Genomic DNA, 27037 nt, shown 5'->3' on the forward strand with positions numbered 1-27037 from the left:
GCGTATATATAGCACCAAATGCGGGGGCACGTGAACGTTGCTTGGACCTGCAGGCCAGAGTGCCTTTGCCGGGTAATGGTCACAGCTACTTCATGAGAGGCTTTGCAGTCATTTGGTGCAATGTTCTGTACAAGTGTCGGATGCTGCTGTCACCTAGCATGGTGCAATCCAGGTGGCTCCTCTGTACAATCGCCTCCTCACCCTTAACTTCATCCTAAGGCTTTACTTCTTCAATCTTTAACCTGAAACCTTCATCCATTTTGGCTGCTGATGGTTTAATCACATTGACCTTTTACAGTAAGTGTTTGCTAAGACATTTTCTGCCTTTCTTATCTTGACCAGTAAGAGTCAGGAATGAGCCAGCTGCGCTGGTATGTTTGGTTGGAAGTGTCCGTGAGGAATGGGGTATGGAATGGGAAGTCTTTGGGGGGGGAAAGTGAGCAAAGAGGGAAGGGCTTAGGTTGTAGAGGCCATGTTTGAGTGGTGTTTTTACAGGAACTTATGTCATCCTGACTTCAGTAAGTCCACCACAGTGGCACTGCGGCAGGGAAGTGGTGTCCACCCAGGTGTTGATTTCCAACAGGTAGCGCATGTAATACAAAGCAATATATTGAGGATAAAAAGAAAGTTCAGAAATGAAGCCTTCACGGAGAGCTTATGATGCTGATCATCTGCGGGCATGGTATGAGTGCTTCTTTGGCTTTCTTGGAGCAGGATTGCATGCTTTAGCAGAAGGAGGGGTTACTGGGACAGAAGCAGGAGCAGCTCAGAGGAACACAAGCGGTGACGTTGCCTTTGAGCCTCCTGCGTGGGCAAGGGTGCACCCATGAAGATGGGTGCTGTGCCCAGCAAAGGCTGTGTGCAGGGTTTCTGCATCTTACGTTGCTCTTCTTTGTGGCCAAGCTTTCCAGTAGCGTGCCTGGATATAAGAAATTACTCAGCTCATGCATTTCCTCCATCGGAGTGCTTTTTCTTTTGGTATTGTTATCATCTAGCAAACGTGCAGTCAAGTACAGTCGTTATGGCACAATATAATCATTTTCCATTTTTCTTCTCTGTGGACACTCTTTTCCTTTACAACTGCACCAAGGCCTCCTGCTCCCTTAGCTCCAGGGAAGAGTGGATGGTTGCAGTTGTTTGATCCCCGTTGGTGGCAGAGCCGGGAGCTGTAATCCCTGAAGTCCCACGTCCTGCTCTGCCCCTGGAGAGAGGCGTTCAGGCGCTCAACCCGTGCCGATAAACGCAGCTTTCAGCCTGTCTCGAATGCCCGACCATGCGCCTTTGGTGCAGCCCCTTCCCAGGGAGGACCCACCTCGCCGCGCTCTGCGGGCTGGTGCAGCTGGGTGCGGAGTCAGAGGCACCGGGGGGTTGTCCCCGTGTCCTGGTGCTGGGGGGTGTCAGCAGCGCCCACAGTTCAGCGGCCTTGTGGAAACAGCCTCTCCAGTCTGCCTCCTCTGCTGCAGGAGCATCTAAAGGAGCTCAGCGATGTGTTGGCGTGGTCTGGAGTGAAGTCGCAGTTGTAAACCCCAGGTGTTGCTGCCATAGCTCCGTCGCCACCAGCGCACAGCAGAGCTAATGCAGAGCTGGTTTTAGGACACTTCAAGGGTGGGGGGTTCGCATTGCAGTAAGGTCCTGTCAGTATCTAGCAAAACGGGAGGATGGTGGCGGAGTTACTCCAGCTTGCACCCTGCCGATAGTAAAGCCTGGGCGGGCGAGGATGCAGTTCTTGTTCCACAACTGTACATCCAGCCGTACGGAGAAACGCCGGTTTCTCTGAACCCTGCGTGCCAGCCGCCGCAGGGGCAGCAGCAGGGCGATGCTCGGCAGCTCCAGGCTGTCCCACCACAACCCTGCCCCACGTTCACACCTCTCTCTTGACCGAGGTGGTTCACCCTGTGCTTGTTTTCTCATGTCTCCTTGAGCAGAGGTGGAGTGTCCCCAAGCGTCCCTTGTCCCCGAAACCAGCTGCAGTGAAATGGAAAGAGAGCAAAAGCCATGGCTGTAAAAGCAGCCATGGCCTAGCCCTGGCGTGGCCATTCAGTGCGACAGAGACCATGGCTTCAGCCAGCGGTCACGGTCACGTCTTTCTGGTTTCCAAGGTTAATTTACTCTTAATAGAACCACCAGCTTTAAAATAAATAAAAAGCTTAAAAATGGAGTAAAGAGGAGGAGGTGATGGCTCCTCAGGTTGAACCATCTCCTTGGAAGCTGCAGCTGTAGGAGCCCTTGCGGAAGACGGGCGACCTCCTGCTTGGGAAGGGGGCTTGGGGCTCAGCTCCCTCCTCTGCCAGGGGCTTCGTCTCCGGCCGTGGCGCTTACTTCGCTCTTCATTCCTCAAATAGATGCGAGTGGGCTCGGGGTGAAGGAACCGGGTCTGGCAGTAGGAGCTGGGCTGCACCAAGAGCGGGATTGCAACCATGGCCGGGACTGGTGCCGCACGTTATTCTGACTGTAGGTAATGAGAGAGTTCTTGTGGGGAGGATGTTACAGCCAGAATAAAGAATGGGAGAAGTCAAATATCACCTCAGTTGTGTTAAAAGAACAGAACTGAAAAATTAATTGATTTTGTTGATGAATCGGCAGGTAAAATCTCCCAAGCCTCAGTTTTAATGGCAAGATCCTCTTTCTTTCATCTTAATTTAAGGTGTCCCCTCTTAGACTGGAGAAGTCTATCTGCACTCGCTGTTGTGTGTATTTACAAGCGCACCAGCTCTGACCTTGCTGGCCAGACATAGGGAAATGTATGACTCAGTTGTATGTCCTAAGGAAACACCTGCTTGGTTCCAAAAATCAAGAAAAGAGAAATACTACTGGGATGCCACCTGGAGTTTTTCCACAGCTTTATTCTGATTTCCATGGGAGAAGCCTTGATAATTTTGCTGGGAGGTGAGGAAGCACTGCTTGCGCTTTTTGTGCAGACTTTGCAGACTTCCTACCTCAAGTGAAAAAACGCAACCGTATGAATTTCCCTTCAAACATCCAACTTAAACGGGAGTTTTCCAAAACAAATACAACGTCCCCGACTTTCCCTATGCCACCTGCCGTATCAGAAAACCAGCCAGTCCTGATGCCGACGTCGTCGCTGCTGCCAGCGTCTCTGGGGACGCTTCTCCCCACTGGACCTGTTGGGTGCTCTGGAGCTTCCCGGGGCTCAGCGGTGGGTTGTGGATTGTTACCTGCTGGAGACGTGCCGGAGCACTTCAGCAGCCAAACAGCACTGGGGCAGCGGTGCGGCGCCTGCCTGGGGGGGGATCCCGGTCTGGGGGGCTTGGACGACCAGCGACATGGGGCGAAGCCTCCTTGGGACAGAACTGACCTGCCTGGAGATACACATCCAAGGACAGCAGGGTAAAATGGGGTGAAAACGCGGAGGGAGCTCACTGGGACCCTGCTGACAACTTGCGTCAAGAGAGAGGGAGCGAGGTAGGAGCTGGATTAAGGCGGGAGTAACAGGAACTAATATTGTAATTCTGTCATAATATTTTAATATAATTCAGTGACTTCTGAGGTCCGAGAGCCCACAGAGGTGAGACCAGACCTGTGTAATGCACCGCAACACGCTTGCAGTAGGTACTTGGCTTTCCCCTGCCTCGCAGCAGCCTGTACGTTTTCCCCAAGTCATTTGTCCAAGTCACGCAGCGGCCGCGCGTCCCCGGCGCTGCCCAGGGCTCCCGCCGGCGACGGGGCTGTCGCGCTCCCCGCGTTACCGCGTTGACAGGATCCCCTTCGTCCGGCGGCCCCGCGGGAAGCAGCCTGGCTAGCATCCCTCCTCGCCCCTCTGGCCAGCCAGGTAAATCATACTGCATTATGATCTGGGGTTTTTCCATGTTCAAATGAGAACCTTGTTAAACTCCGCACTGCTTTTTTTTCAGTTATAACAAAGCTCTGCTTTTTGCTTCAAAGTAAACAAATAAATTTGGAAATGCAGCTTTCGCACATAGCAAGTGAAGTCAAACCAAGGAAATGATAAAATCTACGGTACACCGGTGAGGTGATCAGTTAAAAGAGCGTCTGTTGCAAACCGCACCTGAAATCGCTCACCGAATCTGAAGGACTAAGAAGTCATTTTGCAGACAAAATGCTGTGGTGGTGTGGTGGTGGTGTTCTAAAACAGATTAAAAGGTAGAGAAAATGCAGATTAAAATGGCTTAGTTTTTAGTTTTTAATGAATTGTGTCAGGATATCTTCAACATGAAAAAGCAATTTGGAAGGGATGGTCCGATACATGTATTTTTCTTAGGCCTTGGCCATACGTTATATTTAAAGGTAAAACCTTTACTGCAAAACTCACACACTTCTGAACGTTTAACTATTTTGGACTCAAAAAAAAAAAAAAAATCCAGTCCTGAATAGTTCTGGCCCATTCTTAGCAGCTGGTAACAGAGGTGTGGGATTAGTGGGGGTTTTTTGTTTAGCTTGAGCAGAGACTCCCTCTTCAGAGCACTGCAGGTAGTGCAGGAGGCACTTACCTTCATGGGCTGAAGGTTTTGGCCAACAAATCCAGATGATTTCCAAGTGCCTGCAAAAAGGGCAAAATGAGACACAGTAGATACTGGGCAGTATTTTTAAGGCAGTTCTTTTAAAATTGTTTTTTAGGCAGAGCAGTGTTTATTCCTCTGACGCAGTTAGGATGGTGCTGGCACCCAAGGAGCAGACCCCGCTCCCGGGGAGTTTGGTTTGTTCTTTGGGATGAAACGTGCCCTGCATGCTTAAGCCTGATGTCTTTTTTCCCCTTTAAGCTTGACACGCATTTTCCATTTAAACTTTTCACCAATCTGTCTATTTGCATGGACTGAGCATCAGTATCGGAAGGTTCCCAGTAGAACAAAAGACAAACCAGGGATGTGCGTTTTTGCCAGCGGTGACCCTGCAGCTGGAGGAGCTGCTGCAGCCCTGGCCGCTGCGCCGGGGAGCCGGTCCTGCCTGCACCCGCTGAGCCCCGCATCTCGGCTTCCCTTTTACTCCCTTCTGCGAGGATCGGTCAGAAAATGCATTTTATTCGGTAAATAAATGTAAAAATAAATGGCGATTTCATGACCAGCCTTCAATCATTTTCTTTATATAGCTATGTAATTTGTAACTCTCTTCATTTTGGAATTAAGCTGAGTTTCACAAGTGTAAAACTCAGCACTTAATTTTTCTGTTTGAACTTGAGGATAATTGTGAGGAAAAGGCATTTAAAGATAAAAAAAATTCTCTATGCAGTAATTTGATTTTGTAGCTTTTCTTTAAATATTATCTGTAGATTGTATTCATTACAAGCAGTGCAGTGCCTTCAGATCTCTGATTAGCACAGTTCAGCATTTAAGATATAAGCATTTAAATCCTATCTTGTATCAGGCCTTTCCAACGTGGTTTTTGGAAAGGATGGCTTCTGGGGCTGGGGATTTATTTATTTGATCTCATTCGCTTTACATTTTTCTTCCATTTCAGAACAGATTGGACATGGGGTCAGGGTGGGGAGTGATAACAGTGTGCGGAGGGGAGAGCAGGGCGTTAATGAAGAAGTTATCTATGGAAGTTTTAAGATACTCCGTCAAGATTGATATGCTTGCGCTCTGACTGGAGTACATTTGTTAACAGAGTCTCTGTGTTTTATCACAGGAACATTAATTTTTGCTCTGAAGTATTTTTTGCCTTTACACTGAAGCGGTAAATGAGCAAAAAAATCAGCATAGCGAAAATATAGAAAAAAAATTGCATAAAGAGCTCCAATAACTATTAACGTTGTTAAATGCATAGCAAAGCTCCCCTGACAGTTTCTTGGCACAAAACCTAGGAGGCCTACAATGGCTGGTTGTTTTTTTATTGTTATTTTATTTTCAATGGCATACAGCGCCTTTCGACAGGCCAAACAAGCGGTTAAAGTCAGCGCCCGAGCGGAGGGGACACCACAGCGGCCCCGGCGTGGTTTTAGACCCATAGACGCGTGTTGCATTTTGCTTCCCAAAGCTTCGGCCCCACGGGCACCACCAGGAGAACGGGACGGGCTGTCCTGCCCTGCTTGCTCTCCCCACCGAGCTGCTGCTGGGCTGTGGTCACCCAGTCTCCTGCTGGAAATCCCTAGGAAGACCTCGAGAATCCCCTTTTCTCGGGTCCTGGGAGGGCTCCTTTCAGCCGTGCCGATGCTCTGAGGTGTTACAAGCTCACGTTAGTCGGCACTGCATATTTAATGCGTACGGATGTAATGCATACGGTTTAATCTCTGGCTCTGCAAAGGCGCACGCAGGTGCCCTGGGTGGCTCCCGGGGGTCCGCAGCTGGCCACGGGGACGGGAGCCCTCCCGGACCCAGAGCCCACCCGCAGTATTTGAGGGCGTGGATGGCTCAGCAACGGGCGTTTTACCGATGCCATCCTTGCTACGCCGTAAATAAGAAGAGGCTTAAAGGCTCCCTTATTTGCTGCTTTTCTAGCAAATAATAAAGACTTGAATATTTTAGGTGCCTCCAAGGCCCGTTCCGTTGGTAGCCTTCATGTGTTGCAGCATCGCCCGGCCGTGCAGCGAGACCCCCAGGCAGGGCAGCGCCCGTCCCCGCTCCGGAGCGAGAGGGGCTTCGGTGACTTGGGTATTTGAAGCTAGATTTGCATATTACAGGTGATTTGACTGCGTTTCCAGATGAGAACATCTTTTCCCTGCCAAATGCAAGCCACAAAGTGACAAGGCAAAGTTAAATCGCTTGGTCCCAGTCCAGCTTGGCGGGGCCGGGGCAGGTCCGGGGCCGGCAGCCCTCCCTTGTTGTCATTGCCACCTGGTGGAGCACAAAGGATATTGGCTTTCAGCAAACTCGCCTTTAATTTTGGCTCTTTTATTGCAACCACACTTTGGCAATAGTGTGCGAGAGTCCTTAACCAAAAAGATCCTCTCGTTTGCTCTGCAACACCTCATTTCTCCGCTCACAGTTCATTTATGATTCTGATGAGAGTGTTTTTTCAGGAAACACACATTTCACTTTTTGACCTAGGAGCATCTGTTAGAATTTTTTTTAATACTACTTTGGCATTCTGGAAGTGTTAATGTCTTTCATATCTGTTTAATGCTATTTAGGGATATTTATGATCACCTCTTGGTTACTTGGGGTAAAGTGTGTTGCAATTTTTTTCAAACAGACAGGAAAGCATTCATATGAGGAAACAGATTGCTTTAAACATGTGCTTCCTGTGACAGTAAAAAGAACAAATTAGATTTAACACTGTGTAATGAATGCATAAATGTGTACGTTTAAGCTTTCAAAAGCCTTACATTCGGTTCTGGCCTAAACAAAAATCAAGAGTCACCTATCAAGGCGCAACAAAATGGATTTCAATATGTGCAACCAAGCCTGTTCGTCTTTTCAAAGCGGTTTTGCTGCAGTTTTCCATCCCGGTCTAGACTTTTTCCCCTTAAATTGGGTAAATGTGGTCTTTGGGTGCTCCTTCCTGATCCTAAAAGCGCTCTGCATCAGTGAGTCACAAAAGGAGGAAGTGCTCGTACAACCGCACTGATTAAAACTGAAGAATAGCTCATCGCTTTCATGACAAGGGTCGCTCGGCGGTAGCAGTGTGTGCAGTCCCACCAGCGGATGAAGCTGCTCTCGCCAGGACCCGCGCCAGCCCGGAGGGTCCCCGCCGGGTCCCACCCCGCGGAAGGCTGCGCCGCGCAGCCCCGCGCCCGGGGGGACCTCCCGGCTCTGACCCGGCACCCCGGGGCTGGGACCGAAGCTCCCGGGGGCTGCACCGGGACGGGGGTTTTCCGGGCGCGGGGCCGCGGGCGCGCTGCCGCCGGCGTGGCCTCGGCAGCGGGGGCCAAACCAGGCGGTGGGAGCGGGAGCAGCTGGTGCCAACAGCCTCTTCTGGCACCGGCCTGCCGCAGAGCTGATCGCTTGTATTTTTTTTTAGGAGGAAAAAAAACGGAAATGGTGAGAGTTCACTGGCCCAGGAAACAGCCTGGAAGTACTTACTGTGCTTTCCTCGGTATTCGACCTGTGCCTCATTTTTTGGCTACGCTGGCTGCTCCAGCTTAGTCTCAGAGCCACGTACAGAGCTCGGAATATAACTGAGCTCTCCCTGGAAATGGGACTGAAAGGAAATTCTGGCACGTTAAACGTATGCCTTTATGGATATCTTCAAAATGCAAATAATGGTATAATATATACTTAGTTATTCTTCTTTACTTACCTACTAGGGGGTAGAAACTATTCCGAACCATAGCTGTAGCAATTCTCCAGGAAATATCCTAAATGTCTGCTTCTTGTTTGCATCCTTGTTTTTCTTTGAAGATGCATCTGGAAAAGAATTAAAGGCAGTTTCTGTCCGCCTTCACCCAATTAGTTCCCTCACACCTCTTATTTTCAATCTTTCCAGAAGATTTCTTAAACATAAAACCTACCCAGGTGAAAACAGGGTGTGGGTTTTTGTGTCACTGACCGTCAGAGTGCTTCCAAGTGCCGAGTGAGGATGTGGGGGTATCGGCTGGTGTTAAAATAGACTTGGATTCGGCACACACACGCATCCGCAAATGGAACAAATGCCAGAAAGATGACCGGTTTGTGCCGAGCCTGAATTTTTTTGCAGGCTGTGGGAGTTCGGTCTAGAATACAGTTTGTTTGATAATTAGTGCACATCTCCTAAGACTTTCAGAGATTCGTGTTTAACCTTTCTGCCACCACGTTCTGACATAAAATTAACGCACCTTTTATCATTCTCCGGTATTTAAGTAAATATTTTTGAACCATCTCTGTGCAACAGGTTTCCAAAGATTTAAAGTATGCCGCAGGTTTCCAAAAAACTTCATTTTTTCTTATATTTTAAATGTTCTGTTTGTGCAAAATTTTGAGAATCACCATAAGGGCTTCTTTGCATTTTTAATTTAGTAACTAACATATGAATAAATTTGCATATTAATTAGTTGCAGATTAAATCATGCATACATAATTGCCTCCTTACTGTGTTTAATGTTTGTCAAAATCTCCAGCCTGGTTTGATGGATGTCGTATGAAAGATTACAATTTGATGTACCCTTGGAAGTATTTACACCAATAATGCAGGATTCTTAATAGCAGAATTCTCTAGTTATATACAGTTTCTAATAAACATGTAAGAGAGGTGCATGTCCCTTTTGACTAGATTTTTTCCTTGCACCAAGTCATTTACTATTCATAATCATTAATGCATCTCCTAATTATACAGCATATGTCTGTTAACCACTTCATTGCCAGTCTTGGGGCTGCAGCGCCTGAATTTTTAGTACAACTTGTATTATTTGAGAGGCTATTCCTGAATTGTTTTGCTTCTGACATGAGCCATCACTTCAGGTTTTCCTCCCGTGTGGTATTTGGGGGAAGAGTTTAAAATGCAAGGTACATTTTGTGGTTTGTTACTGAGGTTGAAGAAACGAGCTGCACTTAATTCATGGCTGAAGGCTTCTCTGCTGTGGCTACTGCAGTAAATAATCAAGGACGTTCCAAGTGCAAAAATGATACCTACCAAAATCACCGCTACTGGAGTGCCGAGCCTCCCCTAAAATCGTGGGGGGGTGGGCAGGGAAGGTGGGGTTTGCGGTGCTGCGGCGGCCGGCTGAGCTCGCCGGGAGCTGCTCGGAGGGACGGCGTCGCCCCTGCCCGCAGCCGCCCCTCGTGCCGGGCTCCATGTTGCAGAGGGATTTCACGGGGATTGTCGGTTCGCGTTTCCACCGCGCTCCGATAGCACCTGGACGCCGATGCCAGCCTCTAGATAGACGTTAAAAATCTGGACTCGGGTTCCTGAGACATGAGTTCACAAAATTCAGCAGACTTTTGGAAACGTATAAATGTAGTGGGTTTGTGTTCGCCTCTTGGTTTTTTCTGAACTTTTAGCTCTGCTCTCATCACACTTTCAGGTTTTGTCCACAGCTATGAGGGCCTGGAACTGCTATTTTTAATGAAATCTAGATTTTTATGTAATGGCTGAATTTTTGGAGCTGAGGCTTTAGAAAAAAATAAAACCCCAAAAGAGCAGGAAATACTGCAGGACTCCTGATAAAATCCCAAGAGTTGGCTGCACGGAGTTTATCAGCAAGCAGTCGATTTCCTTCTTAATCTGGCTATACATTAACTACTTTTCAAGCAAAAGCGGTTTTCGAGGACTTCCAAATAACCATATTTTGTTATGGAAGTTGGCACTAACATGTGTTAGGCATTTAAGTGTGAATTTGAGCAGTCGATGGGAATATGGTACGGTGTTAGGAAACAGCACCAGGGAAGTTGGACCTTGCTGCCCAGGCTTGCTGCCTACCTGACAGAGAGTTCTCGGGCAAGCGACTTCACCTCGGGGTGCCTTTTTTTGGCCTTTACAGCCTTTGTTCACCCAGGCTGTAACCCCTTCAGGTCAGGCTCCGGCTCAGCACGGAGCCTGTGCAGCGCAGGGTGACGGAGGCCTCTAGGAACGGCTGTGGTATAAAAATACGTATTTTAATGTAGCATCTGGATTCGTAGAATTGAAAATGTGCTTTTGGTGTGTTAATTAGGATTGCTGAAAGGAAAAGTTCATGGGAAAGTGTAAGCATGTCATTTCAGTGAGAGGTTTCTTCTGTAATATGTATATGTTTACAGTTGGTTTGCTATGTATTTTAAGTGTGTGCGTTTTGTATATAAATAAATAATATGCGTATTTGATATAATATAAAATATACAGTGAAACCACTGCTTGGCCCTAATTACTCACAAAATCATGTACTTTGTTTCGGAAGACCCAGCAGCCTGACATCTTTAGTCCAACCAGTCAGGTTGCAAGATATATTTTAGCACGTTACTCACTGTGAAAAGCCCAATGAAATCAAAGGTACAAACACCCTTTTCTCCTGAAGGATTTTACATATTAAAAATAAAACATCGTGGAACTAGTGCCCGAAGACCTCACAGACTTACTCTCTAATCACAGAATAACATAAACTGCTTAATACTTACCACTAATTATCCTCCCGCACTGTGCCATTCGGTATTAAACCACAAAAGAATGTTCAGATACCATTAGGGGACAAACGTACAAAAGCAAGGACATTGTAAGGGCAGGCCAAACTCGGTCAGCTCGACCCTGCGGTTAGCAGGTGCCGCGTACAAGCACATCTCTGGCCCAGGTCAGTCCCGATGCCGGCTATGCACCGCGCACGCTGTACATCAGACACAAACACGCCACTCCAGGAATTGCTTAATTAGTGCGACTTGTGCCCTTATTTAGAGCATCGTCAAAATCTTTGCTCCATTCGACTGTAATCGGCCCAGACCGCGGCCGTCGTGGAGGCACCGTGCACAGCACCCACGGGTGCAGGAGCGCGCCTCTCGTACGGGGCTCTCGTTGCACCTGGATGCCCAGCCTAGACAACTGTCTACTGCTTTTTATGTTACTATGGCATCTAATCCAGTGTTACTAGCCGAAGGGTTAAAATTCACTCTGAAAGCTAAATTCTTCATCTTTAATGGGAAAATTGACAAATGTTGCAGAGAACATCTTTTGTTTGAAGATCTCCAAGGAAAGATAGATACCCGACAGTTTCCCTCCTCCGGGCGATATTCCTGGAGAACGAGCGACAAAACGATTTTATGCAAAGAGAGGGGAAAAAAGACTGTAAGAAGCAAAAATGCTAACGTTGGTTACAGCCCAGTCCAGCACGGCAGGCAGAGAGCTGAGACTTGGGAAGGGTCTGATGCTTTTCATGCTGGTGCTTCACCAACCCCCTGCAAACCTTGCGGCCTGCCCGCCTGCGCCCCGGTCCCAGCCTGGATTTAGCTCCTCTCCCCTGTGCCAGAACGAGGTTTAAGCAATAAGTTCAGTCCTGATTTCTTGGAAAGCGAGCAGGACTTCCAGAATTTCGCAACATGCTCAGGGTTCAAAGGCTAACTCAGTATAAGCAGCAAAAGGGAAGAGAAATGATGTGGTTTAGTAGAGGAGGAGAGGTAACCACGAGTAATGAGACACAAATAAAACAAAAAAGCTCTGGCAGAATATCAGGTGAAGCTTTCTGTGACAGGGTGCAGATTTTTGGCTGGGGCATAACCTCTGATATTTCTTAACGTAGAGATAAAACTGATAAAATATCAAGACATATATGTGCTAGGGGCCCTCCTGTGCTGCAGCTCAGCTGAGCTGCTCTTGCACACCCAGAGCTGGGACAGCACAAATCTTTCAAGTGTTATAAAACCCTTTTAATTCCATCTTTGCTTCTCGGGGAGCGTGAGCACTACCCCGGTCAGAAACACAACCCCAGCAGTCGGGGATGCGGAGGGGACGGCACTTCGTTTGCGTGGTTGGGAAGCCCAAGGCCTGATTCTCCCTGTGGCGTGGGGAGACTCTCTGGGTAGGGTGTGGGATCACGAAGCGGCATTTTGTGTTCTTTAAATACCCGTTATTCCGGATTCTTTTCTTTGTTTGAGCAGTATCCTCAAAGCAAGCCTTGCACAGGGCCCTCCCTTCTTTCTTCTGAGCAGCGTCCCAGTTTCATGGTCTCCACCTTGACCAGACCTCTCGCCGTGCCATTTCCATCTCCCCTGCCCATCTCCCCTTCCCTGGGGCTGCTCTCCCAGGGCGACAGCAGAACGGGGTTCAAATTCGCCTGCGTCCTCCCTAATTCTCTGAGGTCTTCAGGACCAGCCACTTCATTTTTCTGTGTATTAGCCATCCTCACACCCAGCAGCAAAACCAATCCGTATTGCTCAGTACAGAGGGTGATGCGCGTGGGTGGGCAATGCAAACAGATTTTGCCTCGTTCTCCGATTTTTTCCAAAAAGGCACCATCTCTACCCCTGCTTTCGTCTGGCTCTTTGAGGTTGGGGGTTATTTTCAAGTACAAGGAATTCCCGAGTACAAAGTTAATCTTCAGAGCAAGTTACACACGTGTAAACGTGACCTCCTCATCCCGAGCATTCCCGGGAGCTCAGAGCCGGAGCGGCAGCCCAGCCTCCTCTGCCGCCGGCACGCACTCCTCCCAAATGCCTTGTGCATCCCAGTGTGGCCAGGTCACCGGTTACCAGGAGCAGGGTGACCGTACTTCGTATTCTCCCTTGTAGTGGGGGCAGAGAGCCCGAGCCGCTCCCCTGGGACGCCCCGTGCCGGAGGAGCATATCCAGGGAGCCCCAGCCTCTGATCCCCTTGGCACCATTGACTCGCTGTAACTGCAGCACCGGCGCAATGCCCGTGGCCTCGCCGAGCTTCGGTTTCTCCGCCTATACAAAGGGAAACGGTGACAGAATAATATTTAACTGCTAGATAGAGGGGCTGCGAGGCCTAACTATGTAACAGCTGAAAAGTCTTCCATATGGCAATGTGCAATAAATGAGGAGCAGCGTTCCTCTCCCGCTCCCTCCCCAGATTCTTGTGGAGAGTGGGAACGAATCCGAGTTTGCAGGATCCCACATCTATGTTCAGTCCTGCAGATCGTTTAGCAGAGAGGAGGGTAGTGAGAAATGCTTTTGAGTGCTTTGATCAGCTCTGCTAACGGTTTACTATGTAGACAAATTGCTGCATGTGATTGAAAAACAGGCCACGGTTCGGTTCTTAACATTAGCCATGTGTCCATTTGCATGGTGTCCACAACTTTGTCTTACCTTTTCCACATTTTTTTCCTTTTTTTCATGTACTGTTTTAAAAAATAATTGTGCAGCAGCATAATATATATAAATTCTTTCTGAAGTTCTGGTGCAAGTAGGTTTTTTATCATTTTATAAAACACTGAACCCACTTGGGAGAATATATATTGTTACTAACGAAAATCATTATATTACAGTGTGCTTTTTTTTTCCTAAAGACTGAACATAAGATCAGGTCCTTGGTTGGCTTATGCTTCAAAAATGTTTATTTATTTTGTAATGGCAGCTAATGCTAATGGAGAACAATTGACCAAGAACTTGTGGAAACCTCTCAGTAAAGCAATACGAGCAATAACTATGGCACTGATCACTCTAGATTGTACTTCAACTGCAAAAGCAAAGATAATCCCTTATAATCTGAAATTACTTGTTTATTGTGTGGTGTGTACAATTGGTGAACTGCTCGGCACTGTATGAAGTATTAAAAATCTTACTCTCTTCGTTTATTTTATCAAGTACTTCTCCAGTGGACTCTAAACTATGGTACAACGTCCATAGTCTCACATTAATACCAATGACACTGAAATTTCCAAATGTAGGAACATCCTGTCGCTTAACCCCGTGTGCCTTGGGAACGTGGAGAAAATGTCAGAAACGAGCCTTAAACCCACTTTCCTGTCTGTTTCCGTAGCGAATCCCGAATCGAAGCCCATGGGAAGTTCAGGCCCATAGTCTAGGCCAGCAGAATTCCTGACTTGGGGCCGGTAACCCCGATGCCACCTTGCAGTCGTTGTAGGTCCGTTTACGGTGCCAGAGCAATGTGGAGAAGCTGTCGTAGTATTGCTAACCTCAAAGGTTCAAATATCATGAGTCAGCCGCCCTCCCATCCACAAAAAAAGAAATCATGAGATTTTAAAAATAGTAAAGATTGGGTTGGTTTTATTAGCTCTTGGGGTTTTCTGCCTCAGAGTTCCCATTTCCCAGCTCTCCTCCACACTTACCAGAGCTAGAAGCTTAGTCTTCAAAATATGAAATCTCAGATCATCCTGTAATCAGTGACTACAGCAGCTCTGACTTTCCAGAAAAACAAGCCCACCAAATACTCTGATACTCAAGATAAAATGGTAAAAATTGGCAATAGTGCCTTTGTGCAAGAAGAAATCCTGGCCCATGTGGTTTAAGTTTCTCTCTTGGCTTTTCACAAGCAGTGTAGTCAAAAATAAACCTAGTGGCAAATGGATATTTTAGATAGACAGTTTTGTTTAAAATAGATTAACTGTAAAGTATGTTTCTGGGCCTTTTTTTTTTTCTTTCGGTAAGACAAGTTTTATGGAAGGTGGCGGATAAGCCAGAGTGCCCGGTGCCTCCCTGCCTGCCCCCAGTGCCCTGCCCAGCGCCGGGGGTCCAGGGCAGCTCACGCTGCAGCGGAGGGGCTGTGCTCAACCTGATCATGTGTTACAATTGGCTTATCTGGGAAGCAAACATTGGATGCTGGTTTGGTTTTCAATAGCCAGTTTTGATCTAGGGTTTTACTATGTTATTAACTTCACGTGCTATCTAGTAAATAGAGTCTGTATAGCATTTGAGGTAAAAGGAGAAGTTGTTTGATATTTTACAGATTAAACTTGGCAGATGCTTGCAGAGATGTTCTATGGTTTATTCTGGCAATCTCAGACCAACTCTTTTGCCATATTCCTGGCTTCCAACTCAGCCACAGCACCCACTTCGGCCAATTAGTTTGTGTTTGGCACTGCAAGAACAGCAGCACGTGCAATGATGTCACCAAATCAGTCACTGCCGAAAGGGCAATTTGCTTAAAACCTGCTCTGGCTATAGCAGATGTGCCTGTCTAACGTGTTTGGTACATACAAATGTACAAGAATTCGGTGGAATCGGCACTTGTCCTGACACCCACGAGTCACGTCTGACCGACCGTTTCAATTTAGAAAAAAACATGCGAATGCATTTTTATTGAAGTTATTTGAAAATTTAGCAAGGTCCAGGTACTAGCATGATGACCTGACTCATGCACAGAGCATGACTGTGGACAAGGACCGTCGTACCAGCATGGCCGCAGATGCCAGCCGGGTCGGTGCCGAGTCCTTCAGAAGCAGGCTGAGGTGGCACTGCCAGCCATCCCAGCTCTTCGGTCCGGGCTTTCTGCTGGAATAAGCAACTGTCAGGGCCGCTCCACGAGCTGCACCCGGTTAAACCATCTGGTAGAGAGTTTGTCCTCTTAACAAGAAAGAGAGGAGCTAGGTTCAGTGCTGGGAAAAAAGGCTTGCTTCCTCCTGGCAGACAAGCCTGGAAACAAGGCGTAGGATTATTAGGTTGATTAGGATTGCCATCAATAGGTAGTCTATAATATTAAAGCAGATGTATCCACATTTGGCTGGTTTAAAGTAGCTTTTTAGAGACTATGGCTTTTAGGATCTGATTTATTCATATAGCATCTGTATAATTAGATATTTATACTGTATGCAGTCTATGGTGCACAAGGATCTGAATATGAACCTCTTGCTAGGGAGAGAGGAGAGAATATTAATGTAAAAAATGTAGGAAAATAAGCGTTACCTTTAGTTGCAATAGTTACAAAAGAGACGATTATAAATTTTGTCATCTAGAGTTCAGCAGGTTAATCTCTACCTCAATTTGCGATCCTCCAAAACCAAGGCTAGAAAACGGCCACGGCATGTGCTACCGAGAACATGTCCCATCTGTATGTCTGTGTAAGGTAAATGTGGTGCAACTTGTTCCTGTGTTTATCCAGCATCTGAATGAGCTTTCTGTGGTTCGGCTTGTGTCCCCTCTGGGACACAAAACAGACCTGGCTTTGGGGAACAGAGCTGGGGTTTGCTTCACTTTGTTTTATTTGCTTAAGTAGGAGAGAAGCTGGTCGGAAAAGGCTGGTGGGGCGTGAGGTGGGGCATGTCTTCATGGGACCTCTGAGTGGAGGTCCTGGTCACTCAGCTGGGGCAAAAAGCCACAGCTGGGTAAAATTGTTCACATCTGGACATTCAGAGCCACTTCTCCACCCACGGCGGGTACGTTTTAATAACTACACTCAAGGATTTGTGTAAGAAGGATGAGATTATCCAAGTGACCCAGACTTAGAGGAATACTGGCTATTTTAATCATCTTACTTGATATTTTACCACTATCCATTTCAATTTGTGGCTGCAAGCTTGTCATCCAGCAGATAGCTTCCCTTCCTTTGCTCCTCTGCTGAGGACCTCAGTTACGGTTGTGTCAGGAACGTGACTGCTGTCTCTTCCTTCCAGCATCCTTTTGCTGTGACTTCTGGAAGGTCTCTTTCCAGACACGAAGTGTGCCAGCGGCGGAGCTGCTCCCTCAGGACACCATCCATTGCAGCACCCCTGGTTGAGCGAGGAGGGTGCTCAGCAGCTCTCTGAATGAGGCCCTTTCCAAATCTTATGTCTTGAAAATCTTGCTGGAAAAGCAGGGACCCATGCCCTCCTCTCCTCCTGGACCAGGAGAGATGGCCTCCTGCGGGAGCTGCAGAACCTGCCTTTCTGTCCTCCTCCTTCTTCTTCTTGGATTTCTCAAATGTTTCCTCACCCTCTTCTGGAATTTGCCGGTGGGATCTGACACAAGAGAAGCAAGGAGAGAATGGAAGCGAGTATATATATATACCAAAGCGTCAAAATTCTATCACGGAAGTCACGGCACTGATTATTTCCAGGCAGCCCCGCCTGGTTTCTCTGCCTGTTCACCAGTTCGCCATACCTTGCCTGGGTGGCTGCTCTGCCGTGACCAGCGGTGCAAGGGGAAAATGAACAGGAGGGCAGGAAAAGAAATTGTTAACTTAGATAACGCTAAAGTAACTGGATTCTGACAACATGGCCGTGTACCATGGCATCCTACATTTGCTGTGTCATGCTACGTAGGTGACACATCGAGCTGCATTTGTCCCTACTTGTGTTGTGTTCTGGGAATATATTTATACCGTGAATGCATGGGTAAGTTACACCTGATCAGCCTTGTTCTGTTGCAACCTCGAAGATGCTGAAAGAATGACGCCTAACATAGAAAGTGCTGAAATAATGCATTATCAGAGCATTTTATGCATCTGTTAGGTCGTATGTATTTTAAAGTCCCCTGCCCTTTGGTGGCATTCCCTCTGGGTACAGTATAACATCGTTTTTACCAGAACAAAGGTTTAAGTACTCATCCTTGACCCTTTACCTGGAAAACAAGTACCTTTGGGGCAATGGAGACAACACGCTGGTTAGGCAGGACCGCAGGGAAGCTGCTCCTCCTCACCGGAGGAGGCCGGTGCGGTGCCCGGCAGCGGCGCGGGGCGGTGGGACGCGCTGTCCCCACGTCACTCTTCCCCGCCTGCGCCTCGGCGTCTCCACGCTGCCAACCTCTCGTTAAGACGAAGGACGTAATTGCAGCGTTGCCGGCACCGCTCTGTGGCAAGGGCTGGAAGATGTCGGCGCTGCCTGACGCCCACCGGCGGGTGGGTGTGCGGGGGGAGCTGCTCGGCAGCGCAGATGCAGGCGCGGGGGTCTGCGGGGGGTCCCGCACAGCTGCACCTGCAGCGTCCCCCTACACCCTCACGCCGGCATGTCCGGAGCTGAATCCCGGCGGCAAATCCTCGCCTTTGTCGGTGCCGAGTCCTGCCGGGGAGCTTGGCTCTCCAGCAGCCCGCATTAACAACAAAACCCAGCGCAGAACAACTGCTTTTGCCTGGTTCAGCGAAAATCCCCAGCGCAGCTATGTCGCGGCCAGATGCAAATTCATAGAGCGCTGCATTTGGAGATTAAAACACCAACAAAGATTTAATTTTTTAAAAAGGCTGCTTCTCGTCAGATAACTCCCCTTATATTTTTAGCAGTTTGCTCTTTTAATCAATGGGCTCCTGTTAGCCAGGAGCCCAGCTCGGGCCACGCGGCTGGAGACGCGTCCCCAGCCGAGCCGGCGTGCCAGCAGCCAACCCGCACCCCCAAAAGCCACGGGGGTCTCCCGAGCAGGGCTGTGTTGGGGGGCTGCTAGGGCAGAGGGGTGCGGGAAGGGGTGGGTGGGTGGCAGAGGACTAATATAGCCCTGCCTGGCGTCATTTCAAAGCCCTGCATGCAGTCGGTGTCTCTCTTCCTGGCTGTTATTAATAATATGAGTTTTATGCAAGATACGCATTTCTATTTCTGAAAAAGAAAAAAGGAAAAATATCCGGGACAATCACAAGTTCCCGAGCGAGGCAGGAAAATACATTAAAGTTATCTCAATGCAAATATGATATGGTAAAGTAATTAATTTTTATTGTCATGTGTTGAGAATGATGTTACAGTTATAGGCTTACTCCCTGCAAACCGCATTAACTTCTTATCATGTTATGTACAATATATTTATACTGAAATGTTCCCATTCAGGAGAATGAAAGCACTAGTATGACAGGATCCAAATGAAGTTGGACTGTTCCCCACTCCGAGGTTGCAAAAAACAAACTGAAATCATCTGCAGTCATTTTCATGACACGCTGGTCACGATTCAAGGATGGCTTTTCAAGTCGCGGGTCTCTCTCCCTTTCTGTGACCTGTAGACATCGACACGTGAAATTTGAAGAATTATCTAGTGCCAGTCAGAAAAAGCCTATTCTGCTGGAGTTAGGGGATTGTTTCTGTGGCAGGGAAGTGATTGAGTTAGATGATTTAAAGGTCCATCCAATCTAATTTTGTGGTAAAATTTGTACTAAAATGTAATGCTAGTTGTATAACTTTGTGTGGAGCTGTGAAACTACAGCTTTTATTAAGAGAGAAAATACCATATTTTGCAGTTTGCAAACGCAGAAGGGAAGAACGGGCTTTATTTCTAGGTGCTTATTAAAAACATTGTAAATTTTTTTTTTTTAATAAATGATCACCTCTGGAGCATTAATATGTAGCTATTGTAGAAGGTTAGTTTTATAAAGTGGATTTACTGGAATAGTAAATGTTCTGCCCACCTGCTACGAGCCCAGGGCTTGAGGAGCGTTTTCTCCCCCTTTCTGGCGGAGCATTTTGTTGCACATTGACCTGTAGTAGTTGGGATTTTTGGCCTTATGTATTATACGCTGAGGGTGGTTTAAAGGTTACAAATGTGATCTTGTCAGATTGACAAGTAACTGTTCTAATGAGGAAAAAATCCTCAAAGCATGAAATTTGAATGAAATGTGTGATTATAATTCAAGTACTGTTTACCCAAACCTCTGGGGACCTCCCGAATAAATGCAGAACAAGTGAGTTAGATAAACCTCTGCTCATTCTTTCCTCCTGGCTTCCCCCCCCCCCCCCCATACGCCGCCACGCACACAGACCCTATAGATCTGGGTGGAAAGTATGAAAGAAAACTTTGCCGTCGCCCAAGACGACAGCTCGGAATTGACATCGCCATCTCTTTGTCGTTGATTAATACTGTATGTGGCGTGTTACCGCGCCGAGGAGTAAGGAAATAGGTGCTTTGAATTATTAAAGTCGAGCCCGGAGACTGGCTGTATGCTCGGATGGCGTTTGCTTCGGCATATGCAAATGATTTAGTTTCATTTGGGATCAATTCCCAGGGGCCCTCCTTTCCTGTGATGCTCTGAATTTGGCAAGCTCAAGTGAGTCCCGACGTGGTGGGGGGGGCCGTACCCCCCCTTCCCTTGCCCCCCCCCCTTCCCCCGCCGTTGGCCGGGCCGGCACCGCGCAGGGCGATGTCTGTCCGCAGCGCCCGGCGGGACGGGGCCGGGACGCCGGGATATTTATTATTTAAAACGCACAAAAAAAAAAACAACACCAAACAACCAAAACCCGGGGGGGAGGCTGCGCGGGGCTGCGCGGGGCTGCGCGGGGCGCGGGCGGGCCGCGGCAGCTGCGCACAATGCTGGGAGCGCGCCAGCAGCACGGACAGATGGCGGAGTTATTAGATGTGCATCATACGATTCCCTTCCTGCCACTCGCTTTTTAATCAAATTAAAACAAAAAAAAAAAAAAAAAAAAAAAGGAAAAAAAGGAGAGGGGAGCGAGGGAGCGGGCGAGGGAGAGGGGGAGGCAATTAAGCGCATTTGTATTCCGCTCGGTAATGGGCCCGGCTCCGCGGCCCCGCGGGCGGCAGCGGGGAGCGCGCGGGGCGGTGCGCGGGCGCGGGGCGGTGCGCGGGCGCGGGAGGGGGGGAAGGTTGGGGGGGGGGGCGCGCAGCCTCCGCCCCCGCGCGGCGAATGGTCTCGCCCTGCTTTGCATATTGAGCGCGCCTGGCCCGGCCATATGGGAACATGCGAGTGGAGGAATTGTTGTGAAAAAAGGGAGAGCGAGTTTGAAATAAAAGTTGTGAGAGCGGGAGCGGAGGGGGACGGCGGCGGCGGGACCATGTACTGCGCATACACGATCCCCGGCATGGGCGGCAACTCTTTGATGTACTACTATAATGGGAAAGCGGTAAGCCGGCGCTGCAATTAAAGGTGTAATTTGGAGAAGTTTGATGGTGGCGGGGACGAGCATCCTCCGCGCTCCCGGAGCCCGGCGGGGCGGGGGGGGCCGCCGCTCGTGCCATTGAAGGCGGGTTTGGGGGCTTTTTTTTTTTTTGGGGGGGGGGGGGGGGGAGTGATGGTTTGTTTGGGGTTTTTTTTGCGTATGGTGGAAAGTCCGCCCGGGCTTAAGAGTTTGGGGTTAAGTCAGAATAGTGCAAAGGGGAAAAAAAAAAAAAAAAAAAAGAGCAGCAGAGGTAAGGCGGGAGCGGAGCGGGGCTGCGCGGCCGCGGAGCGAGCGGGGCTGCCCCGCACCTCGGCCCCCGGCGCGACCCGCGGGTGCGGGCAGCCGGGCGGGACGGCGCGGGGCCGGGGCCCTGCTCGGAAGGGGGTCCCGAGATACCCGAAAATGGCAAAAAAGCCCCCTTCCCGCCCGCGGGGTAGTGCCTCGCCTGTGCCTCTGACTTCGGCCCTTTCCCCCCCTTCCAACAGAAACGCTTTATTTAAGAAAAAAAAAAAAGTGTCTGGTATTTTGTGCATAACCCCAGCAGAAGGTTTATACTTGCCATCTGGAGGTTTATTTTTTTTCTCTGGCTGGGCCTTGAGAAGGAAAAGTATTTCAGTATATTTTAAAATATTTGGGGGGGAGGGGGAAGGGCGAGGTAAGGAGGGGAACTGTTGCTGAAGGGAGAGGAAAATAAAATTTGGAAATGCTGGGAAGGGCGGGCAGCGCGTGGGGGGAGCAGGCTCCGCAAACCGCTCCAGTCTGTGTTCTTTCAACTTTCTTTCGTTTCATCTGATACCAATCAGGGCGGCGTAGCTGGGCCAAGCGGGGACTGTTAGAGTTTTAACCCAGGCCCGTTTCGGATGGAGTGGATGGAGCAAACTAATTATCCTGCCCGGCTGTGTGTGGATGTGTAGGCATGTGTGCCATAGACCGGCGTGTGTTTATAATACATCCAGCTCGGATTGTTTCGTACGGAAAGCCACTCTCATGAATGAACATCTGTTTGAATAACTGAGATTTTTTTATTTTTTTTTAAATATGCTTATTGGCGAGAGTTGTGGGCCTCATCTTTTGTTTTGAATATTTTGCAAATAACGCGTTGCGGTAATGCAGGACGCTCGGTTTGTGGGTAGGAACTAAGTGAATTTGCACAGGAAAAACAGTTGAAATTTAAAATTATAAAAATGCAAAAAATAGATTTGTAAATTTACAGCAGGGCTTTTATTTTTTTTTTCTTCCCCTTTTTTTTTTTTTAAATTAGTTATTCCTATTCCAGAGTTGTTAAGGCTACACCTAAAGCCTACCTGACATTCCCATGCATGGCAGGGCCGGCCAGCCTCAGTAGCTTTAAAAGAAAAAGTTCCCAAACACTGCTATTCATCCTCAGTACGTAATAAAATCCTGGCGACAGCAGGCTGTAAACAGGAAGCAGCAATGCACAGCGCTTGCACGGCGTCAGGGCTACGGTAAACAATTTTCAACACTTAGACCAACTTCATTATTCTTTGGATGTTTCTCGCGGGGGGCAAGGTGGAGTGTTTGATAAGCGAGGTGGAGGCGGCCGTGGGAGCTGGGGTTTTCCTCTTGGTTTGGGGTTTTTCCCCTCATTCTATTTGTGTATTTTTTGTTGGTTTCTTTTTTTAAGTAACTAAACATGGAAAGCAAAATGCGCGGCCTGCCCAGCGAGCGGCCCCACGGTCCGTGTCACTAAGGCTGGGAACGCCGAGACCGTAATGTCGTCCTGTCGTGCCAGCCGCCTGTCGTACTTACATAAAACTGCAGAATATGACATCATAGGGCTAATAAACCCCGCTCGGCTGCCAGGCCTCTTCCCCTGTTCTTTGTGTTTTTCAGAAGGTGGGACTCGTAAAAACCAGCATCGCTCTGTCGCGGGAGATGTATTTATAAGCATGGGTGGAAGGTGGTCGCGAAAAGCCAGCCTGGCCTCGGCGCGTCCCCGCGCCGGGCGAGCACAAAGGGAGAGGCGAGGGTCCCCGCGCGGGGGGGGACGGGCAGCCCTGGCAGCGCTGCCCGCTCCCTCCCCGTGCCCGGGAAGGGGCATCGGCCGCGGCGAGGGAGTTGCGGGAGTCGGGGGATGAGGCCAGCGCCGCCGCGTTTGGGAGGGGGAGAAAGTATTCCTGCGTCCACTTGACAAACAGATTTTTGTGTTTTATAGAGCCGGCATTGTTCTGGCTCCGGTTCCGCATTGTGCAGCTCTTGATGTGGTGCCAGGCATCGTGCGGAGATTGGGGATGCCATGCATTAATTGTTCACAACGCCTCGTCGGAAGGACCCGCGGCTCTTGGGGCTGCACGGCTTTCGCCCAGTTGTGGGAGCGGAGCAGGGGCTGCTCTGTCTGGCGCAAGTTTCCTTGTGCAGGAAAGATAGAGTTCTGAATTCCTCCCTTTCCCCCCCCCTTTTTTTTTTCCCAGTGACAAGTCAATTACTTGTTTAAATTCAGTTTGAACTCTCTGAACTGCGAGCAGGCAGCGGAAGCAGGTCTTCCCTGGGAATAAACAAAAGAAGAAAAAATGCAAAATCATTCCAAAGCCCTCTGAATCGAAGTTGCTGTGGGAAGAGGAGGGCAGTTGGGTACAGGAGTCACAAAAATGGCTGGAGAAAAATTAAACTGCCATAAATGCAAGATTTGCAGAACACGTTTTCTGCAGCTTGCTTTTTTTTTCTCGCTCGCAGGGCATTTTAGGAGAGCTTACTCTATGGGAGAGCACTTTTTGCCTTTAACTATTTACTGATGTTCATCGGTAAGAAATCTTTTTTCCTTCACATCTCTTGCGATAGAGGATATTTGTTTTAGAAAATCTTAGTAGCAAAACTGCCAGTGTCAAATAATAAAGCGTAAAGATAAGCTAATGCTTGGTGATTACATTGATGGTATAATATATAAATATTGGGCTCTTGATTCACTTTTTTCCCTAAAATATTATAAGAAGGACGTTTTAGCAAAGGAGTTAGAAGTGTGCACTGCTGTCTGTGATTAACTAGATTAACACTTTGATTACGTTGGAAGCAATGAGACAAGAAGAGCCATTTTTTTCCTAAGCCTTGCTTCTCGTTACCCGAGATGTGGGTGATATTTTAGGGTATGCACAGTACCTGAAAGGGGATGGATGCAGGATTACTGTCTAAATTTGATTTTCAGAATTGCTTATTTTCAATTGCATCTCACTGAGATTTTAATAAAGTATTATTTGGTCATAGACAATATATTGAAATGCATGGAACTATAAAGAAGGAATTATTGCAAATGAAAATGAAAAACAAAAGTGGCAAAATTTTCTTTTAATGGTATCTTAAGATCACATCATCAGCTCCCACCATGCGCATGTGTTAAATCATATAGGGAAACCTATAATTATTGTAATTGCTCTTTTTGCTTTATCCTAACAAGCTTCAACCCATCTCTCAAACTAGTTGTTTTGAAATAGTTATTTGTCAAGTCATCAAATCACAAAAAGTAAATGCTAATGAGTTTTTCCTGTTTACATTCTGTCTGCTATTCTTATTATAAAGCTTTTCAACTCCATAAAGTTCCTAGATGAAGATGAATGCTCCATGGTATCATTCCTGCTAATAGGCTAGGCCAAAGAGTGTAATAATTCCATGTACCACGCTTAATAATGACAAGTGCGGAGTTGTGAATGGCACGAGGCTGGCGTCGCTCTGGGAACGGCGCGGGGAAAGTTTTCTTTTCGAGCACGAGGAGGAAGAAATCTCGAAATCGAAGTGAGAGACCCTTGTGCTTGCACCCTTCGGGCTGAACCGGCAGTAATTCAGCGTGATGTTTATGGTTCGTCTTTGTTTAAAGAAATGTCAGCGTTTCGTTTGCTGGGAATATTGGAGTACTGACGCGCAGATCATAAAAAAATATTTATTAGCAAAAGTTACAAGATACTTTAAACTATTTCCAAAGTGTAGGGATAGATTTTGTAACAAAGTAACACTAAATTTACAACTCCTTCATCAAATTGCATCCACATACGGGCAGCTTAGGCTTCATGATTTGAAATCCATATGTGTGTGTATATGCGTACGTCTATAGAAGAGCTTACTCTTTTCAGGATTGTGAGTAGAAGCCAAAATATCTAGACGACTTTTCCAATATTTGGGGGGTTTATGGAAGGGCTGTATGTGTATATCATAAATTAATATAATCTTGTAGGCTCCCTACTGACAACAAGAAAACAAAATTTTGTCAATTATAACTATATACATAAAATGATATATATATACAGTTATATACACACACACACACACACACAAAATTTTGACACAGTCAGTGGGTTGTGTTTTACCTTCTGGAGGAAGGGAAGGGAGATAGAACAAATTTATTCTGAATCTTTGAGGTTGCAGAAATCACTGTAGCACTGCTCTTGAGGGTCACGATACCTTCCTAGTCAATTAAAATTGACACTTGGCAGGTCCGATCACTTTCTTCCCGCTGTACGTGATGGAAATATAAGTGGCCTCGTGTTTGCAAAGCTGGATTTTGCTGAAATATTTCAGGAATTACTAAAGCTTAGTATTCTTGCTGGATGTTACATTGAATCTTAGTTTTAAATATGCTTTGCATATGCTGATCAGAAGTGAACTTCACCTCTTCATCTGTGCCAGTTTGGAAATTATTATGGTGGTTTTTTCTCAAAAAGAAATTATAAATAGAATTTTATTTTATTTTGTTATAGATTGATGGTAGACATGGAAAATGATGTTAGGGTGTTGACATCTTATAATAGTGTATATTATGAGCCGCTTTTTTGTGGGCAGGGCTGGGGGGGTTAACAAAAGATCTAATGGCTGGTGCAGTCTTTAAATACCTTTCCAATTGATCTACAGGAAATTGTGCAGAAGAATTGTTTGTTTCCTGTTTCAGTATAAATCTGGTTTGCATTATACTTGGTTTACTGTAAAATTGCCGTGGCACTTTGGAGACATGGGATTTGGTTATTTTGCACAGGGAATTTATTTTGAAAAGTGAATATTTTAGCCTATGTTGGCCAGTTTCTGGTTTTATGACATTGTGTTTCTGGTGGAACTTTTTTTTTCTTTTTTTTTCTTTTTTTTTTTTTTCTTTTTTTTTTTTAAACTGGCCTCTGAAGTTTTGCAGCCCGACGGGGTGGTAGGAAAGGTGACTGCGTACAGTGCCTGCAGTTTGGTGGGGAAGGTATCGCACCGTTGAGCAGCCTGTCTGCAGGCTTAAAGTCCTGTGGGAAACTGCTACGGGCACAAGGTACCTGCGCAGAATTGCCCTTCCTTTCTATTGCTTTTCCTTTGTTATTTTTTAAAAAAAAAGGGGGGGGGGAGTTAGTTTTTTGTAAAGATGATCTGGTGAAAACTTGTGTGCTGGTTTCTCAGGCTGCACTTTGCAGTGCTGCTGTGATGAGTTTGCTGCCTGGCTCTCCAGCCGTCCCCCTCAGCCGCGGCGTGCTGCACTGGGAGTGCGTCTTTTAACTGTTCAGGTGCTTTTCCAGACAGACCACTAGAAGAGAGTTTAAAACCATCCTTTCAAAATTCCAGTGCCACATAACTGTATTTTAACATGTCATTGCCAATGCTCAGTAATAAAAATCAGAATGCGCTTCCGCAGCAAGAATCTGTATTTAACTAACATTGGCTAGTGTATACCCAGTGTTTTCATATCAAAAGTGTCTGTATTTATTATTGTTTGGTCAATCAAAAGATACGCTATCACGGATCGCTGAGATCATTACGTCAGAAATGATCTCTCACTCTGTGTTCCTTTTTACGACGGAGAAGTTCTCAGGCTCATTAAAAAGTTTCTGTCAGTCTCTCGAGGTTCAGTGGGAAGACAGCATTCTCAGACCTCAGCAGGTATCTCAAAATATTTAGCATCTAGCTTTGTTCTGGCATAGCAAGACAGAATCATCCAAAAATCTAAAAGCGCTGGAATATGTTTCTCCCCCAAAATTCAGGGCAGGTCTTGCTTTTCTCAACTTACTGAATTTATGCATCTTCATTTGCAGGTTTTTTAGGGTTGTTTTTTGGGGGGGTGACATTTGTTTGTTTTTCCTT

At 47.3% G+C, this 27037-nt stretch overlaps 1 protein-coding gene across 26 annotated transcripts in view; it reads left to right on the forward strand.

Moving 5' to 3' along the window:
* The window catches only part of LOC142074887 (transcription factor 4), a 236140-nt gene that overhangs the window by 143981 nt on the left and 65122 nt on the right, over positions 1-27037 (forward strand). For 5 of the 26 annotated variants that reach the window (XM_075135842.1, XM_075135847.1, XM_075135843.1 and 2 more), the window contains exon 1: positions 20159-20950. The exons of 20 other annotated variants lie outside the window; for them this stretch is intronic. In XM_075135842.1, the coding sequence (XP_074991943.1) occupies positions 20780-20950 (171 nt within the window). In that variant the 5' untranslated portion in view covers positions 20159-20779. Of the gene's footprint in view, positions 1-18756; positions 20951-27037 lie in introns of those variants that run through there. One more of the 26 variants, XM_075135844.1, reaches the window with a different exon arrangement.

Source organism: Calonectris borealis, chromosome W (genome assembly GCF_964195595.1).
Source record: "Calonectris borealis chromosome W, bCalBor7.hap1.2, whole genome shotgun sequence".
In the NCBI taxonomy this organism is placed as follows: domain Eukaryota; kingdom Metazoa; phylum Chordata; class Aves; order Procellariiformes; family Procellariidae; genus Calonectris; species Calonectris borealis.